Consider the following 12776-nt stretch of genomic DNA (forward strand, 5'->3'; position numbering starts at 1 on the left):
TTTTTTTTTTTTCTTTCCCCGCCGGGTTGTCTGAGTTTCCAGCAGGATCAGGTTTCTCTCATCGCTGTTGTGTATACCACTGTTTCGGGGCCGTTGCCAGCTGCTCGGCGTCGACCGGGAGGCCCTCACCCCAGCCTGGAGTTGCAGGGGAAACTCTGAGATGGCCAGCGATGGCCAGGAATCCTCTGAGACGTTTCAATCAGATAAACGGAGGTGTTGAGCACATCTTGATCTCGCTCTCCTCAGAAAAGTCCGAAAAGAAGCGGTGTCGTGCTGGCAGGGCGAGCGCAGGCATATGTGACGTCCTCCTCGTGTTTCGTGCTGAATGATTTCTGCATTTTCCAGCCCGATTGCTCATTGTCTTTGCTCGTTTTCGCTCGTTCCGGGATGGGTAATTGACTGTGTGTGTGCTGTGGTGACGTGACTCACCCCCTGCTCCCGCTGACCCCGGACCATCTCTCCCACACTCGCCTGCTCCTCGCCTGTTTGGAAATGGAAACGAGGTTGCCGACCACATGTGTGCGTTCACCGGTGTCTCAGGATGGTTGAAGACTTCGCGATGCCTCCGCTGTTTTGCACTGGCCGTCACAAAAACAATGTGCAGAATAATGGTGTTTATATCTAAACGCAACACGAAACACAAGTAAATATGTCTGGCGCAAACGATCATCAGCATGCGGACAGGTCCATTCCAGCTAGCTAAGAGTAAGTATTAAACAGATACGTTCTGGCTATGCAACCTTAGACAGAATAAAAATAAAAAAAATTGTCTGGGCTCAGGGTTGGCCTACGCTCAGTCTGATTGGTCAGTTTTTGGCAGGCTCAGTTTGGTGTAGTGACGTCTCTGACTCTCCTCAGGTGTAGCTGCTGTACAGAGACAGAGGGGGAGTTGACACGCAGGTCTGAGCATTAGGTCAGGGTTCATCTCCGGGTGGGTGGGGCTGGGGGGGCGGGGGTTGCCGGGGCCTGAGAAGGAGCGTGGGATCAGGTTAGAACCTTGGGGGCCGTGTCCAGGAGCAGCGCTGAGCCTTCCCAGCAGCCCCTGGGCACGGATGGCCCCTGCAGGTCGGGAGCAGGAATAAAGAGCCGTCTCTTCCCACCACTGAAACGCTCTTTTATTCCGCTAGGAAAGCTGAGTCAGTGTTTCCGTGCTGCTTGCGGAGACGGGCCCTCCTGCCGCACTGGCGGCGCTGGTGGCGCTGGCGGACGGTAAACGCTGCTAACGCGTAGGAAACGGGGCGCAGCTCCTTCCCGCCGTACGTGTGGGGGAGCTGAGAGAAAGCTGGCGCCGCCACCGAAACGCAGCGCCCGAAACGCAGCGCCCGAAACGCAGCGCCCGAAACGCAGCGCCCCGCTTTCCCAGGAGGGGAGCCTCACGGCTGGGCCGTTCAGGAGCTTCACGCTGGGGGCAAGAGGACGCTGCCGAAATCAGTGTTCGGTTTGCTGTTGGTTTCATTGTTGAGGCTCATTAAGGCCACATGACACCCCCCCCCCCCCAAACCAGCTCATCCCCCTAAACTCTGCAGGCTGGTACCCCCCCCCCTTTATCGTAGACTGTCAGTGCGCTCCCGCGGATCAGAGCCACTCCCTCGGATCAGAGCAGCGTTTGATGTTGAGCCTCAGTGATGCGCTTCATACCGTACTTAAACCACCGCGGACCCCCCGCTACCCCCTGCGCCCCCCCGTGAGCTGTCTCTCAGCGCCTGGGCCCGTTTGCGGGGGGCGACGCGGTGACAGCCCGTAAATCCGGATTTCGGGAGAGGCGCGGGTCCCGTGTCTCTCATGCTGCGCTTTGGAGCAGATCGAGGGCTGAAAGGGTGATGAGTCCTGGTTGTAAGTGGAACGCTGTTCTGTTTTCCTCAGCTTTCCCACCACTTTTCTAAGCAGCATTTCAGGGCAAAAACTGCTTAGCTGTGAGGTTGTGCCTTCGTATCCTGGTCTGTTGCATTGTGGGAGGTTGCTGCGTTCGGGGTATACGTGGAGGGAGTGCTTTACTTAGCTTCTCCAGTGGAACTGGCAAAGAAGCCATTCAGCAGTTATGCAGACATATAAATTTATATGGCAGCAGCGAGAAGGGTTTCGCCGCTGTTTTCATCTCTCTGGAGGCATGGCTGAGGCGTGATCTGGCCTGGAAGGAGCCGTTGCCATCGCTTCAGTGAGGGGCTGGAGCCGAGGCTGGGGCTTCCTGCAGCGCAGAGTGTGTGCTGGGGACTCTCACGGGAGAACTCACATCCTGGGGGGTGACCCACTGGAGAGAGTGGGTGTGTGTGTGTGTGTGTGTGTGTGTGTGTGTGTGTGTGTGTGGTGTGTGTGTATGTGTGTGTGTGGTATGTGTGTATGAAAGTGTGTGTGTGTGTGTGGTTTGTGTGTATGAGAGTGTGTGTGTGTGGTTTGTGTGGTTTGTGTGTGTGTGTGGTGTGTGTGTATGTGTGTGTGTGGTATGTGTGTATGAAAGTGTGTGTGTGTGTGTGGTTTGTGTGTATGAGAGTGTGTGTGTGTGGTTTGTGTGGTTTGTGTGTGTGTGTGGCGTGTGTGTGGTTTGTGTGGTGTGTGTGTATGAGTGTGTGAGTGTGTGTGGTATGTGTGTATGAAAGTGTGTGTGTGTGGTTTGTGTGTATGAGAGTGAGTGTGTGTGTGTGTGTGTGTGTGTGTGTGTGTGTGGTTTGTGTGTGGTTTGTGTGTGGTATGTGTGTGTGTGTGTGTGTGGTTTGTGTGTATGAGAGTGTGTGTGTGTGTGTGTGTGTGTGTGTGTGTGTGTGTGTGTGTGTGTGTGTGGGATGCGTGTGTGTGTGGGATGCGTGTGTGTGTGTGTGCGTGTGTGTGTGTGTGTGTGTGTGTGTGTGTGTGTGTGGTTTGTGTGTGGTTTGTGTGTGGTATGTGTGTATGAGAGTGTGTGTGGTTTGTGTGTGTGTGTGTGTGTGTGTGGGATGCGTGTGTGTGTGTGTGTGGGATGCGTGTGTCTGTGTCCCGCCAACGCAGCGAGGTTCAGCAGTGCAGTGAGGCCGGTAAATTGCATGGGCTGATAAGTGTTTGTGTGCCCGTGTTCAGCCGAAAACAAGCTTAAGTGGGTTTTGTCACTCACTCGGGCTTGCCAGCTTTTTAATGCTATTAGGGGGCAAAGCTGCTGTTCCAGCATGCTGCCATTTTTACATTTCTGACTGTCCAACGGTGTCAACAGCGCTCCTCCTGACTCCCAGGCCCCGAAAACCGATAAAGCCCCGCCGCACGCGGGCCGCACCACGCTGCACACGGGCTGTGTCCCACAGGAGGGACGGCCTCCCCCGAAACGCAGCGTACTGAGCGCACCGCGGCGGTGAAACTCCGTGTAAGAGCTCCGGCAAGAGGCTGCTGAGAAGGGCTAATCCCGCTCAAGTCTCCCTATCTGTATATTATTATTATTATTATGATTCGCTTAGCAAGTGTCCTTATCCTGGGTGACTTACACCACCAGCGTTTGCACTTATTATCCACCCATGCCACTGGATATCCACTGAAGCAGTACAGGTTAATCTCCTCGCTCCAGGGTGCAGAGGCTGTGCCCCAGCCTGGATCTGAACCTGCAGTCCCGCCCCTCGGTGCCCCGCGGCGATCACGCGATTGCCCCGACGGCTGTCTCCATAAAGCGGGGCCTCTCGGTTTATGATTATTGCGGTGATTGTTTTTATTAGCCGGCAGCCGGATTGGCCTTCCGGCTCCTCCCGGCAGAGATTTATTTCTGCAGATGATTGAATTAAGCCCCTATGCACGGGAAAGCCCGGGTGAATTACGCTAATGGGTCCAAACAGAGCCGCTCTAAATGAATGAGGTTTCCATTACGGTGGAACCTGGGCGGCGGGTGGCGGGCGCGGGGCGCGGGGGAGCGGGGCGCGAGCCGGTCCCGTCCCGTCCGGGGCCGCGGGGTCTACACTCTCACACACGCGCTGGCCGTTTGTGTAAGCACGGATAATGAGATCTGCTTGCAGACTGTTTCTGCACGTGCCCAGTCGGGTAGATAAGAATCGCTCAACACATTGCAGCGATGAGACGGGCTTATTTCAGGCCCCGAGTCGCTGCCTGAGATGCAGGCCGCATTAGCGGCCATCAGGGGCAGGGGGGCGCAGGGAAGGGGCTCTGTTTCAGAGCGCTGCCGATGTGTCTGCATGTGTGTGAGCGGGCGTGCGCATGCGTGCCCTCCCACACCCCCACACCCTCACAGACAAAGGGAGCACACAGGCTGAACGTTAGAGCGTAATTCTCCTGAAGGAAAGGGCGTAAATCAGAGTGAAGGGGCGCCTGGAGCTGCCGCGTTTGAAGCGGTCGGCGCGGACAGACCGCCTGCTCCTGTCAACAGGGCTTGTTTACTAGCAGGAGGAGTGGGCGGTTGCTGCTGGTGATGCAGTTCGGGAGGACGCATCAGACGCGCGCTCCTGACCGTTACAGTATTTACAGTATGTGTTTGCTTATTCACAGCCACACATGCACCTCCTGTTTCACACAGTGCTCCATTATCCACGGCTGCCTGGTTACCCAGGCAGTTCACTCTAAGTGCCCTGCTCGGGGCTCCCCTCTGGGACTCAAACCTGCACCCTCCTCCTTTGCAAGCCTGGTTGTCTGACAGACGTTTGCAGGACTCCGTAAACGGTAGACCGCTGCGGAGAATGTGTCCGGGTGTGGACCGATGGTGCGGCGAGGACGCAGGTATTCCTAAAGCACAAAGAGCGGTTTGTTTTCGGGTTTTCCGCAGTCCTGTGGAAGGGGGAAGTCTAACAGGCGATAGACTCGTTAAAGACGCAGAAGCGTCACTCAGCGTCCCCATTTGCTTTCGATGTTTGGAGCGCCGCGGGGCGCGGAAGGCATTTTCTGGGCTCTGCGCAGACCCTTTGTAAACAAAGTCCTCCAGATGTGAATCTCTCAGAAAATCGCCAAGGCCAGTAAGTGCTGTGTAATTGAATGTTTTCTATTAAGATTCGTTTGTCATTACATCGCTTTGTGCCATAGGCGTTGGACCGGCCCTTGTTTTGTGTTCAGGAGTTCACTTGCGCCCTGCCAGGGATTATGAATTCCTGTTTTGAGTTAGGAACATTCTCCTCGCTTTCCCTGCTCTTCCGATTGCACGTTCATCCTGTGCTTCCCCTCATACCTCCGAGCTATGCGACTCACCCTGCTACATTTCCCTCTGCTTTAAGACCGTCCGTCAGAGACTCTCTTCTCCGGTGATGAAACGGAGCGGCTCTGGCAGAGCAGATGCAGGCATGCTGGTTTTCAGGGTTTTAAACGGCCGTGTGTGTCAGTGTTCGGGGAAGCTGGACTGGGGCGTTCTGCAGCGTGCCTGATGCGTCACACGGACGGAAGTGCGCTGGAATTTTCGTGCAGTGTGACGGGACATCCTCTGGATCGGCGTCCCGTCCGGGCCCTCGCGCTCCATGGAGGGCGGCGTTTCCGCTCACGCCAGCGCCCCTGTCCCCCCGGCCGCCGGCTCCTCGGCAACACGTGCGCCTGTCGGGCGTCGCTAAGCAACAGGCTCTGCTGCATGTGCGACTGCGGCCGCGTTGTCGCCACGCCCCGCCCACCCCCCAGACCGCCCGCGAGTCCTCGCATCGGAGACGGGATCTGAGCGGGGGGAGGGGGAGGGGGAGGAGAGGAGCGGGGGAGTGTGGGACACGGGAGAGGAAAAGAGCGTCGCGATCGGGCTGGGGGGAGAGGAAATTGGACGGATGCTGATTATCGGGGGAAGCCATCTCTCTCCCGAGGAAGGCGTGCAGAGGACAAGACACGCAGCCAGCCCCCGCAGCGGAAGGTCTGCCCCCACCCCCCCCCTCCTCCCCCCCCGCCACTGCGGCCCTGTGTGGATGAGGCCTGTCCCCCCCGCCACTGCGCTCACCCTGCACAGCTTCGGCTGTGCAACACAGCGTGGCCAGGCAGCCTCTCCGTCTCCCTCTGGCCCGCTCTCCCTCCGGCCCGCTCTCCCAGCGGCCCGCTCTCCCTCCGGCCCGCTCTCCCTCTGGCCCGCTCTCCCTCCGGCCCGCTCTCCCAGCGGCCCCGCTCTCCCTCCGGCCCCGCTCTCCCTCCGGCCCCGCTCTCTCTCCGGCCCCGCTCTCCCTCCGGCACGGGGGAGAGGAAGCTTATGCACAGACCAGGTTGGTCTGAAATGAATGAGCTTATCAGAATACTCACCCTGTTCCTGTAGCACGTGTGGCTCACTCACCCCTCTCAGATCCAGCCCGCTGCTCTCAGTGGCTGGCATATCGTCTGCATGCGCTGTGCTCAGGACAGGCTGTATGCCATATCTCACATAGGGGGTTTTAGGTTGTGTTCTGTCCTTCTTTTTTCTCTCTCTCTCTCTCTCTTCCCCTTTTATTGCGCTCCCTCTCGCTCTCTCATACACTCCCTCTTTTAATCTGTCTGTATGTGTCTTTCTCTGCCTTTCCTTCTCTCTGCCTCTCTCTCTCTCCTCTGTCCCTGTCCCTCTCTCTCCCCCCCTCTCTGTCTCCCTCCCTCTCTCTCTCTCTCTCTCTCCCTCCCTCCCTCCCTCCCTCCCTCTCTCTCTCTCCCCCTCTCTCCCTCCCTCTCTCCCTCTTTCTCCCTCTCTCCCTCCCTCTCTCCCTCTCTCTCCCTCTCTCCCTCAGGTGCAGCAGTAGAGAGGGGGGCGTCCCCCTCGGCCTGCAGTGTATCCTCGGCCCGGCTCTTAATCAGAGCCCGGCTCTGGTGTTTGTCTTTCCCCCCTCTGCACAAAGGGGCCTAATGAAACGAATTTGCGCCGGTCACGAGCCGCGCAGCCCGTCCGGGCCCGGTTGCCTGGATACCACAGCGGGCCCAGCTGGCTTCAGCGGCGCCGTATTTGCACACCAAACAGCGCCTGCTGCACTGCCTCTTATATGAATGTAAATAGGCCGAGGGCCGCTGACGGGGCCGGCGGAGCAGGCCTCTCGCTACGCCCAGCCGCGGCGTTATCCCTGCCCCTGTCGAACCCTGCCGTCACGCCGCAGACCGAGGCACCTGCCTGCGGGTCAGACCACGGGTGAACGCTGACGCGGGGCAGGGGAGGGGCAGGGAGGCGGTGTGTTCAGTGGGTCTTGTCCTGGATCAGTGGTATTGCGCTGCGTGTGTGCACACATGCGCTCGGGGCCTGTGGCGGGATGCAGAGGGATCGCTGGTACCCGTCCTTCTGGAAGTCGTTCTGAGTGAGAGCGTCTGCTAAATGCATGTAACGTAATGAACTGTCACCCATGAGGTGTAGATGAAGAACCCGAGCAGTGCAGGATGTGACATGGTGGGAGTGGGTTCAGTGCTGTGAGCCGGCCCTGCTGCCTGAAACTCAGCTGTTATGAATGTGCTGGAGAGCGAGCACCTGTCTGAGAGCACAGCCCACGCCCAGGCCCAGGCCCAGGCCCCGGCCCAGGCCCTGTCTCTCATTCCCACACCCCCGCCCCCTGCGCCCCGCGCTCCGCGCCCTGCCCCGCACAGTGCAGCAGGGCTGCAGTAGGTGCTTTCCCACAGTGTCTCTCTCTCATTCTCTCTCTCTCTCTCTCTCTCTCTCTCTCTCTCTCATTCTCACTCTCTCTCTCTCTCTCTCTCTCTCTCTCTCTCTCTTTCTCTCCCCCTCTCTCTCTCTCTCGCTCGCGCTCTCTCTCTCTCTCTCCCTCTCTCTCTCTCTCTCTCTCACAGCCATTAGGCCGTCACATGGCGCGGCTATAAAAAGGCAGTGGAAAAAGTTAACCCGCCGCGGCTGCAGATGGGTTCTCACGAGGGCCCGTCCGGGCCCGGCTCCCGCCGCTCCATTTGTTTACCTCCCCAGCCCCTCGCAGGCTGGGGCGAGAGCCGAGAGCCGGGAGCCGAGAGCGGCTCTCTCTGTCCCCGCGTCCACCCTCTCTGATCAACAACAGGAAAACGGCACTCCACCGCTCTCTGTCAAGGAATGCAAGCACTTTCTGTTTTCTATTTCAGCATTTTGCCAAAGTCATTTTGTCAGTTTAAGGCTGTTTGTTAAGCTGCCAAAAGAGTTGAGTGTGAAAGGCTAACTAAAATGTTTTGGACTTTAAAGGGCTGAAAGCTGACCATGGATTATGTATATATGTGTATAAATGCGTAAATAAATAAGTGTAAATATTTCTGTACGACCCACTTGTGAGTGGCATGCCGTTCAGTAAAACTCACTTTTGAGAACCGGATGTATTCTAACAGCTGACTTTCAGCAGAGCTCTGAAACTGTGTGTGAAGGTGAAAGTGTGGTTCAGTTGTTGTGGAAGCAGCAGTAGGTGGAACGGTACGGTTGAGTAAAACCCACCTGATAGAGCTTATTTTCCGCAGGGACCGGGTGTGGGGCCATTCTGCCCCCCCGCAGTGTCTGGCCTAGTGGTTTGCTCTGCACGGGAGCCCTGTCTGTACCATAGCTCTGCAGAGGGGTGGAGATTTTGAGCCTCTGTCTCAGCTTCTCTCTCCCGGTGTTTGGAGACGCCACTCTCCCTGTGCTGTGCTGTGTTTGGAGATGCCTCTCTCCCTGTGCTGTGCTGTGTTTGGAGACGCCTCTCTCCCTGTGCTGTGCTGTGTTTGGAGACGCCTTTCTCCCTGTGCTGTGCTGTGTTTGGAGACGCCTCTCTCCCTGCGCTGTGCTGTGTTTGGAGACGCCTCTCTCCCTGCGCTGTGCTGTGTTTGGAGACGCCTCTCTCCCCGCGCTGTGCTGTGTTTGGAGACGCCTCTCTCCCTGCGCTGTGCTGTGTTTGGAGACGCCTCTCTCCCTGCACTCTGCCGGCATGCATGCCATTCAGCAGCCACAGTTAAAGAGCTCGTAGAGGCTGACCACTCCGAGGTGCACCTGCACACAGCCCCACACAGCCTCTGCAGGGCTGTGGAGCTGGCGGGGAGCTTCATGCATTCTTAATGACACGTCATGTTAGATTTGTGCTGAGGTGGGATTGAGAGCGCGGCTGCGGAGGTCAGCCCGGGGTCAGCTCTCCAAAACTGAGGGAATGCATAATGATGAGGGGAATTGATTTTGAGATGCCTGAGCGAGGTGTTGTTTTGACGGTTGGTCTTGGAGGAATCGTCGGACAGCGTCGCGGCCTATCACAGTGTGTGTTTTAAACTGTAAATGCTACCTCGTTGCTGTTGCTTGTGTTTGAGGTCTCAGCTTGGTTCTGGCGTTTTGGAGAGGGGCGCTTCATAGAGTTAGCTGTGGAACAGGAATGGAGCGGTGATTTGGAATGACAGAGCGCAGATGTCTGGGGTCACAAACAGAACGAGCAGAACACTGTCCTGGGATCAGTCTCCAAACAGTTCTCAGCAAATGCACCACGTTGGAAAGACTCCACATTGTGCATGATATCCTTCGCTAAGCCTCTGGGTCAGGAAGCAGAACCAGAAAATACCGGTTATTGGGAATGTTAGCCATGGTGCTTGAAAAGTTCCTGTTGCCCATTTGAGAACTCCATGCCTCCTTTTTTCCCCACAGTACCAATCAGAACTACTGGACGGGTACAATCATATAACCTCTGTACCACCTTAGTGTGGCACAGGCTATGATCGGACAAGCATCCCAGAGCCGTCTTCTCTCTTGCTGTGGACCATGTTGAGCTGTCCCGTGCTCAGTACTGTGCCATGCTGTGGACTCGTGTGTGACGGTGCGCTGTGTGTGGATCTGACACACATGCAGCTTACAGATGCGCCTGCAGTGTTTAACACAGACAAAGTGCAGGAAGTGAGTCCTGCTTCTAAATGACACACACACGCGCGCACGCACACACACGCACGCACACACACGCACACACGCACACACACTCGCACACACACACACACACACGCCGGTCACAGTCTCCTTCCTCTTCACGTGTGTACCACTTCCCCCCAGAGAGATTAAAGATGAGAACTCAATAACACATCCTTCAGTTTCGCCGAAATCTGCCAGATCCCTCATACAGGCAGACATACTCTTCACATTAGCGCTGCCAAAACCTGCCAAAACCCTTGAAAGCCCCATAACATTTTACAGTCGCACACCCAAAAGCTGCCAAATCCCTCATACAGGATCTGAAAACATACTATTTGCAGTAGAGCTGCCAAACCCTTGAAAATGTAATAACACTTTACAGTCCTGCAGCCAAAACCTGCCAAAAGCCTTATGTGGCATCTGAAAACTATTCTGTGCACTTAGTCAAAACACTAACAGGATGTTGATAAGGAAAAAGAGCAGAAAAAGCTGAATAGCAAAGTTAAGTGTGTCAAACCATATGGCTTTTTGAGAGACCGATTTTGCAACCACGTGAGTTATCTTTTTTGTGTAACTTTTTTCCCTTTAATGACGTTTGTGGCCTAATGCAATCGCAGAGCTTTAATGTGCTTTGGGATAATGGTTATTTCTGGTAAGCTGTCTGGTGGTGTTAGCCCCCACCAAAGTCTTAAGCGGCTAGGCTGACTTTCCGGAAAGTACCGGGGCCTGGTTTTGGTGCGTGGTCACCGCATGTTGTTAATTTGTCTCCGTAAGCGGCTGACCTTCTTTGTCACTGTGAGATTAGGAGCTGGGCTGGCCACAGAGGCCTGTGTCAGATTTCCATATGCTCCGAAAAGAAGCCTTGCGTTTTCGCCCCGTGTTGTTGGCCCGTGATATAAATAGCTGTCTTTGAACAGGAGAGCTGCTGGGGGGGGGTGCCAGGGCAGTGAGGAGTGGCAGTGTTTACTGGTGCGGGGGGGGGGGGGGGGGGGCTGACAGTACATAGTCACCAGCCAAGTCCTCTGAGCGCAGCTCTGGAGAGAATGCATTATGGATGAGAAAATATTAAGGAACTCTTTACATATCATTTATTCATGTTCCTCCGAAGGCCCCCTTCCATGTGAGCTTGTTGGGGTGTTTTTTTTTTTTTTTGTTTGGTGTGTTTTTTTCCTCCTAGCTTTATGAAAGAGGGAAATGGCTTTAATAAGGAGTAGGCTGTGTGGGGGTGTGGGAAGTATGGGGGAGCAGACACAGTCCTGTCACACTGGCTGTCACTGCGCCTTTTTCAGGGCTGCGTGTGTGTGTGTCTGCGTGTCTGCGTGAGTGTGTGTGTATGTCACTGTGTGTATGTGTGTGTCTGTTTGTGTCTGTGTGTGTGTCTGTGTTTGTGTCTGTGTGTGTGTGCTTTTTTCCTTTCTTTTGGATACGTGGCATTTTGCAGCCCAGGATCTTCCTGAAGATGTCCCTTGGCTATTTCCCTTCTTACTCTGTTTTTAATGGAAATTTCCAGGGTCACGTCAGCTCTGTCTCTTACCTGCCCGTGGCACAATCAGGTCAGGCGTAGTTTGGGTTGACACGGCGTAGTTTGGCGCACACACACACACACACACACACACACACACACACACACACACACACACGTGCGCGCGCACACACACACACACATATATGCGCGCAAGCACACACACACACACACACACACACACATATATGCGCGCGAGCACACACGCACATACACACACACGCACACGCACATGCACAAGCCCCGACACCATCAGGGCCGGTCAGAGTTCTCCGAGTGTCACGGCATTAATTAATTTGTGGCTGCATTGTTTGTTCACAGTAACAGTAATATTTGTACTTGAGTAGAGGAGATTATTATAAATCTAGGGTTGCCTGGATACATAAGCCGAAGTGCTTCATTTTATAAATGCAGGCTTAGATATTAGAAGAGGGAATCCGTGTTCCTGCCATCTTTGTGTACTACTTCCCCCTCCGTCGCACCGTTTAGAAGCAAAATCACGTTATCATCATGTCAGAAACGGTAACCAATACCACCAGTGCAGGACTGAAAGCACTCTGTATCATTGTATTGAAGTACATTAATGCATTTCGGGCACCTCTTATATTCGGGAGCACAATGAGACCTCAGCCCCGCACCTGGCGGGGAGAAAGCCGGTCCCGCAGGGAGGGGGTGGGTCTGCGTGGGTCACCGTGCAGACCCCAGCTCCGGAGGCGGGGTGGGGGGACAGCTGGATTCGGTGCTGATGGGAGCGTGGCACGCGGTGATGCTGGGTGTTAACCTCTCTCTCTCTCTCTCTCTCTCTCTCTCTCTCTCTCTCTCCTGGCAGACGGTGGACGATGACGCGATGGAGGCGTGAATGAGGTTTGGCGCAGCGAGAGCTGAACAATGCCCAAGGGCGGGGGTCCTAAACCACCCCAGCTGGAGGACTTCCCCCTCAGCACCGACATGGTGGAGAAGCAGGCGGGGAAGAAGGTGAGAGCTGCCCTCTGCAACACGTTCATTCTGCAGCATTCTGTAACTCCCGTCAGCCCCTGCTTTGAGTACGTTTTCAGTGTGGATGAGATACGGGGCATGCCATGTTACCATACTTATGTGATGGAAGTTTATGTTCTATTGTGCTGGACGTCGCTCTGGATAAGCGTCTGCTAAACGTATGTAATGTAATGTTAATGTAATGCATACAGATCAGTGTCAGCCGACCCCCACAGCACAGTGAAAGGATATTTTCCTGGGTTTTGCATTTGCTGGAGGCTTGCTGGAGGGTGACGTACAGTCACGGCTGGGCCTGAAACCAGTGACCCTCCATTCAGAGGCTGTGGTCTAGTCGATACTAAGTTTCGATGCTCAGTTTTGACGCTCAGGTGTGTGCACTGTTCGCCTGTTCGCGTGGAGTCGAGAGACGGGCAGAGAGAAGACAGGAAGAGAGAGTGTCTTTGTACCCTGGGAGAGTGCACTCAGAGCAGGTCTCAGACATGACAATGGCAGCTCCTCTCTCTGAAGATTCAGCGCCCGTAAGTGCAGGCCAAGAAAAACAGAAAATGGGGGGTCTCACTTTGGTACCCATTAGAT

General features: G+C 55.4%; 1 protein-coding gene across 1 annotated transcript in view; it reads left to right on the plus strand.

The window, feature by feature from the left end:
• Window positions 1-12776, plus strand: part of ankrd11 (ankyrin repeat domain 11) — a 99738-nt gene that overhangs the window by 54716 nt on the left and 32246 nt on the right. The window contains exon 3 of the mRNA XM_036544508.1: window positions 12034-12179. Coding sequence (XP_036400401.1) covers window positions 12093-12179 — 87 coding nt within the window. The 5' untranslated portion in view covers window positions 12034-12092. The remainder of the gene's footprint in view (window positions 1-12033; window positions 12180-12776) is intronic.

This window comes from Megalops cyprinoides, chromosome 13 (assembly GCF_013368585.1).
Source record: "Megalops cyprinoides isolate fMegCyp1 chromosome 13, fMegCyp1.pri, whole genome shotgun sequence".
Taxonomy (NCBI): Eukaryota; Metazoa; Chordata; class Actinopteri; order Elopiformes; family Megalopidae; genus Megalops; species Megalops cyprinoides.